The sequence below is a fragment of the Pygoscelis adeliae genome, unplaced genomic scaffold, assembly GCF_000699105.1.
Source record: "Pygoscelis adeliae isolate BGI_AS28 unplaced genomic scaffold, ASM69910v1 Scaffold358, whole genome shotgun sequence".
NCBI lineage: Eukaryota > Metazoa > Chordata > Aves > Sphenisciformes > Spheniscidae > Pygoscelis > Pygoscelis adeliae.
The window spans coordinates 2,638,794-2,645,418 of record NW_008825429.1 but is presented as its reverse complement, the minus strand read 5'-3'; the positions used below and the strand labels follow the sequence as shown (position 1 = coordinate 2,645,418).

The following is a 6,625-nucleotide window of genomic DNA, read 5'->3' as shown; positions in this document are numbered from 1 at the left end:
GAAACGTAACTCTTCGGGCGCAGGAGCCAGCTATACCATACGGCACTGCTGCTGCTGACCGTAGGCGAAAGGTATCGCGATCCCAGCCACGCTGCGTCAAATCCGTTTGCTAGGCGTTTGCACTGTGGTGGGCAAGAGCTGCGTCTTCTCTGCGGCCCGTGGTGGAAAGAAAACAAGACGCTGTCGTACGCCAACTAGGGAAACGGCTTTCATGCAGAAGCAGCAGCCCAATAGCAAAATTCACACTGGATCTTGACAGATTTTTGTATGAGATCCCAAACAAGGTACTTTAATTCTCACCCCTGATGATATGTCATGTCACTACGATTACTATGATTTAGCTAGTCAATGGTATGTAATACATGTGGATGAAAGGCAGGGTGGTTACATTTCCCGCTGTTGAAAAATGATGTGTTGGAGTAAAGAGGAACGATGCCTCTCTTAAAATGAGACGTATTTCAGTTCCTTTCAAATATTTAGTTCTGTTTCCTGCCAGGGAAGATGATAAAGATTAGATTAACACTACTCCACCTCTATAGAAATTTTAGGTACCTGTCATTCAAAATTAAATAGATTATTTTCTAAGAAAACAACCCATGCTAGGGAATGCATGTATTTTGGTTTTGGAGGTAACTGACCTTTGTTCTACTGTCTTAACAATACTAGTGTCTTAAGGCCTTGCAAGTTTTTTAAATAGTTCAAGAACACAGTTGTTTTGACTTTTTAATTAAAAAAAGGCGGCTCAATTCACCAGAATTCCTAAGGAGTGCTAGAACGACAAGTCTCTTTTCCAAACTTAAATCTGAAAAAGGCTTTGCAGCTAAAGCAGAATTAAAGCTTTTTCTCTTACACTTCACTTGACGAATTTCATTTCCAGATTTGGCACAGTTGTTCTCTGGAGGACAATTGAATTTTCTAGGTCATTTCCCAGATGAAATAACTTATTACTTTTCTGGAAACTTATGTTAGATGATTCAAAGCTTGATATGTGAAATCCAGCAAATTAGAAGTATTTCTCTTTAAGAGATGTAAAGTCAAGTGGTTGAGATACAGTATATTCTGGCCCACTAGCATCTTTGCCCTGTGCCACCTGGATATTGAATCTGCACAAAACGCTTTCGAGGAGCTAATCACATTTGGACAAGAATTTGCAAGCTGTGCCTACAGATGATCTCACAGGACTTGACCATGCTGAGTTACAGGTTGCTGAGCAGAGTTCAGAGGTAGGCTGCTGCTTCCCCATCCATGAGCTAGAACAGATGGGATGCATAGCCATGCAGTAGATGAAGAGATCAAGTGAATCTCTGCTGAATGCCAATGATGCTTAGCGTTTGGCCTTGTCTGCCCGTGCTGCTGGGTGGAGTTAGTCTTTGAAAGACAGTGTAGTGGAGCTCTCTCTATTGTATTCACGTTGGGCTAGCATTTGCATTGTTCAGTTTGTGTCTTACCTTGTTCTCGTTTCCTAGGTATGATTTACATCCCAGTCACGTTCCGGTTTCCCTATCCTACCATATGTAGCAAGTTCTGGATGTGTTGATGTTGTTCTTCCTTGGGGCTGTAATTAGAAGCACTCTGAGCACGTGGCTGACCTGCCCTGAGCTGAATGTGCTGTACCTGCTGTTGTCATTCCTCCTCCTCAACATGGCATGGCCTATCAAAGGAAGGAGCTTGCCCTAGATAGAAAAAACAAAGCCCTTTTTATCTTAAAATGCATCTAAGGGCCCAAAGAACAGTACTTATGTGTGTTAATTGATCACAGAAAGGGGATGGAAATCTAGGAGCACTTTCAGAAGTTCTGTTACTTAGCTCTCCCTGAGGAGAGAAGGACACTTTCCCAATAGGCAGGCATCCATATTTTCCAGCACTGCTGCTAGAGGCAGCTTTCCTCTTGGCAGTTCGACAGACAGGCCTAAAACCGGCAAGGACAGAGACTGAGCTGTTGCCTATCAGTAGTTCTAAGTTAGAAGTGTGGTATAGAAATGGCCGTATGGAGGACTTGCATGGCAGCTGCTGGTGAAAAACTTCTCTGAACTAATCCACTGCAGCGCTAGCGAGGATTAATGACATGAGAAGCAGCTTTCCCTGCTTTCAGTCCCATTGACAGTTCCACGAGCTAGCACGGTTACTGAATGGGCGCATCTGAGGCCCACTCGGGACAAATGTTAGGAGATACAACTTCAAGGCCAATATTTTCAGGCAGTCTCTTGTTCTGGATGCCTGGCTCAACTTGCTTGGGACCTCATTTTCAGAGGAAACGAGCACTTACGCAGTGACTCAAGTAGGGCACCCAGAATAAGAGGCCACTTTTGAAAATGTTGGCAAAGGCATTTTGTTTTATCTCTGCACTTCATTAGTCTTATCCCCAAAGTCTTTCATGTTATGTTCTACAGTGAAAGGTCATTGTTTCAGATCAATCATTTTCAGTGGGATTTAATCCAGTTCTAAGTCAGACTAATCCACTTTGGTAAAGTTTGAAGAGCAGTAAAAATCTATTTGTTAAGACAGATCTAGGCTTATTTTTTAAATGTGGCTGCTGATGCTGAGTCCTTAATCGTGTATGCCCAGCATGAGGTGTCTTCGGGGTGGTTCCAGAAATGCTGGACATCTAAATTCTGATCTTAATCTGTAGGCTGCAAATGCTCAGCACCTCTGAAAACCCCTGGGATTTAGTAGGATTGAGGGTTTTTTGTTTGTTTTGGTTTTTTTACTTTCAGTATTTACTTAACATAGGTTGGGTTTTTTTCCTCTTCCATGCAGAGCCTTTTTTTCAATATGGTGCTCTGGTGACAGCTTCTGATAAGCAGGCTTTTTCATGTTTTCCTGTTCATGCTTGTGAGTTCTGGTTACTTTCCTCTGATTACGTAAAGAATAAGAACACATTCTTATATCTGGACAGGACTAGCAAACACTGTGGTCTGAAGCAGCTCATAAAGAGTTAAAGCTGCTTTCAATTAGCTACTGTGTTCTTGCCACTTAAAAGAAACCCCCACAACTGAGCATGCTTCACAGCCTCCTGTGCATATCCCTGAATCATTCTGGCAAGTAAAAACACTGCCATAATCTTTTATTCAGACACAGTGCTTATTCTTCACTGGGCTCTGAAATGAGCAAGCGCTTGAAAATAGCACATTTTGCCAGAGAGTGCTGAGGATTTATCAACTCGTGTCTGCGCAGGATTTTGAACATGCAAAAGGCTACTCTGTGTGAATGCCAAGTGGTATTAAATATACTGCAGTGATCCCAACTAGGTTTCAGTATACAGACCCAACCTTTCCCACGAGGGAGCAAGAGCTTCGCAGGTTTCGTACAAATCACCGCCCTTTTGTTTTAAAGGTCTTGCCGTGTTGGTGAGTAGATATACAATGTACTTTACCTCAATTTACAGCATGAACCCTACTGCTGCTGAGCAGCACTCAGGCAGTGGAATCTTTCTCCCTTCATTCTAGATTTTACCTTTGAGTTATGAGGGAGGTTCTGTGAGAATGATTCAAGATTAATATGAAATTGAAATATGACAAATAGTAGAATATTTTCACACACACAGTGACAGCCTAGAGGGTTCTGTTGCTCATTAAACTGTGGTGTATGGTTTGGCTAGAAATATATCATTGAAATTATAGTCCCTTGTGGTTTGGGAAAGAATCATCACATTTCAGCTACACCCACTCTTATCTCGTGCTCTGATCTTGTCATTGGTTACAACACCTTTCCTCACCTTATTGGGGGGATGTGCCGCCAGGCTTCTAACAATAAAAATTATAGATAGTCCTAAGCCTGTGAAAGAATCTGCCCTTATAGCACTATCTGAGCGTCATGCCCCATGTAAGTGCCAGTCATAGTATTTCCAAGATCAGGTGCCCATGAACTCTCCATCTCTCTCTCTACCATACTCATCTCTACTTCCTTTGCTGTGGTGTGGAAGCTGGTTAACCTCCCCCATCAATTGGTAGTTGCTTCTGTTCTCTCTCTGTTTTTCACCGTCTTGACCCCAAGACTTTTAGCAGTTCCCTAAATAAAACATTTCCTTGCTACAGAAAGGAGAGGGAAGATCATTTGCTCCAGGGATGAGGAGGACATTAGTGGCAGGGACTTTGTAGTACCACTGCTTTAGCTCTGTGAGTCTCGGGAAGAGTGCCGCAAAAGGTGCGTGCTATCAGAACAACCAAAAGGGGAGGCTTTCTGCCACGGGGAAAGGCTGGGAATGGCATGGGGTAGTTTCCTTGTTGTGTTTCCTCCTCACCAGAGTACCTTCTAGCTCTGTCCCCTCAGCTAAACATCAGCACTGGGGAGACGCCCTCCGGGACTGCTTTGGTGTCCCTGGTGCCCCTGTGTGGAGCCGAGCAGTGAACTATAATGGCATTTCAGCAGGGAGCTATTTGTGGGACATTGGTGCTGTCCAATAATCAGATATGCCTGTGGAGCACAGCCACTGCCTTAGGTCATGGGGCAATTTTCAGTACCATAAGTTTCTCCATCTACAAATTCTTGCTGGGTGTGGTCACTTTGCCAACACTCTAAATCCTGCCTCATGAGAGCAGTGTTTCTGAGCTCCTGCCTGAGCTTAGCTGGGAATCGCGGAGCTCTGTAACGTCACGTGCGGTGCCTGGCATCCGAGCTCGGCAGGGGAACCACGGAGTTAGGTAGTGTTCTGCACCCCATTCAGCACTCTAGTAAAAGGTCTGCTGACATTTCCATTTCCTTTCCATTTTTCTTTTTAAGATGTTGTAACTCAGCTTATAAATATTGTAGCAGATTAAAACTCATTGCCTGAGCTCTAACTTGTTTTTATTTGTACCTCTATAGATCTGTGGAGCCACTATTATGGCTGAAGATCCAGAGCACTAGGCAGTGTACGCGCAGGAGAATATAGGTACTCTCCCACAGACCTTATAGATGTGAAATGCAATCTCTTCACTTTCTTTAGGTTACAGTCAGACTGTAGAAATGTTGCATACAAGGTTGCCTTATTTTAGCACTTTTCCTTGCAACTGCTGGATTTAGACACGCATCTGGTTTTAGAGCAATGAGGTGACATATCACCGTGTGGATTCAAGGTTAAGAATTTCTGAGATGCTTTAGACTGAAAAATAGCCATTATATAGAGGCTTCAATTAAGGAAACCAAAAGCATTTATTGAGAATGTTTTTGTGCATGTGTAGATATATCCACATATATTTGGCAGATTAAGCCAGATTGTCTGGTTCAGTGGGTGAATAACTGGTTTTAAAAATACTTTGTAATCTGTTTCCCTCGGGAGTCTGAAACTGCCGTACGAGACTAGAAAGCTTTTGGTAGACCCTACAAATTTTCAGACCTGTTGGAACGCTTCGCAGACTGACTAATCTCTGCTAAGAAGTTGTCATAACTGCAGTTTCCAAACCGGAGAAGTGTATTGGGCATTTTGGGCTGGCCCATCTCTCGCTATTCTTGCATAAGTGTTAGATACGTTAAAATCTGTATTTTTTCATTGAATCACACCTTTTCAAGAACATGTTCCTGCTGTCCATAGATAAAACTTTATCCTTAGGTAAAATCAATACAAGTTTTGCATTAATGATAACAATGAATTAGACTGATACTTGGGATCCATTCTGTTAAGGTTTTATATGTCACCGCCTTCTCTTAGAACAGTGAAAGTAAAAACCCGTTAGGAAGAAGGCACCGTTCAGCTTCACAGCACTGCAAAGAGCTGTGTTTCCTGAATCCTCTGGCGATGGGTCTGTAACTTGCTACATGTGATTTTTATCTTTCGTGCTTTATTACCATTTATTCTTATTTGTCATAATATTTATTTATGTCCTTTAAAAAAATCAGCAATGTTCATCTAGTCCTGTTTAAAACTAACTGCAGCATTTGTTTCAAACGACATTAGGGCTTAATGCGCAAAAGCCAGCCAGTTAGAGCTGACACAACGGACTGGATTTACTGGATTGCAACCGTGCAAGAGCAGGGGGGATGATGGGAGAGTAGTGTCAGAGTGAGACCAGCCTCGGTCCCCTGCCCGCTGCCTGCTAACCTGCGTTCTCTCCTCTTTGGGGGCGAGAACAGATGTGAGCTTAAATCGGTATGGGCGCTGTGGTCCGCGGCTCTCACGCTGAACTGTCTGGTGGTGAGCAAAGCTTTCCCTCGGAGGTACAGCAGCTCCCCACAGGTGCAGTGATGTTTAAATGCTGGCTGTGGGAGGAATAGAAAAAGTTGATCTGTGATTTATCGTAAGAGATGAGTAACATGGATGTAGCATTTCTGCAGCCACCACCAGCAGCTGTGTCATTCATGCAACGCTTCTCCTTTGAGACGATTTTTATGTAAGGCCGGTACTCTGTCAATTTATGAAAGAAGAGCTCGACTATTACAAATTAAAATACGTCGCAAAATTGAATTTAGTTGCATCTCTCCGGCAAGGCAGCAGAATCGGCCCCTGCCTGCCACCCCCGCAACTAGGAATGTTTGAAAGCAGCTGGGGTGCAAGATACATTTATTTCACTGGAATGAGACACAACTGTGCAAACACTGCAGGACAAAGCTCGCGCTGGAAGGCTCAGGGTAGCACAAAGCCGTAATGGCGCAGAGGCAGGGTCGGCCACGTGAAAGCGGTGCGTCCTTCCACGCCGAGCGCAACCCCAGC

The 6,625-nt window shown here is 43.7% G+C and overlaps 1 protein-coding gene across 1 annotated transcript in view; it reads left to right on the top strand.

Annotated features, from left to right (window-relative positions):
• YWHAH (tyrosine 3-monooxygenase/tryptophan 5-monooxygenase activation protein, eta) overlaps positions 1 to 6,625 on the top strand; it is a 20,567-nt gene that overhangs the window by 1,620 nt on the left and 12,322 nt on the right. The window contains exon 2 of the mRNA XM_009330856.1: positions 114 to 284. Within this exon, the coding sequence (XP_009329131.1) occupies positions 114 to 284 (171 nt within the window). The remainder of the gene's footprint in view (positions 1 to 113; positions 285 to 6,625) is intronic.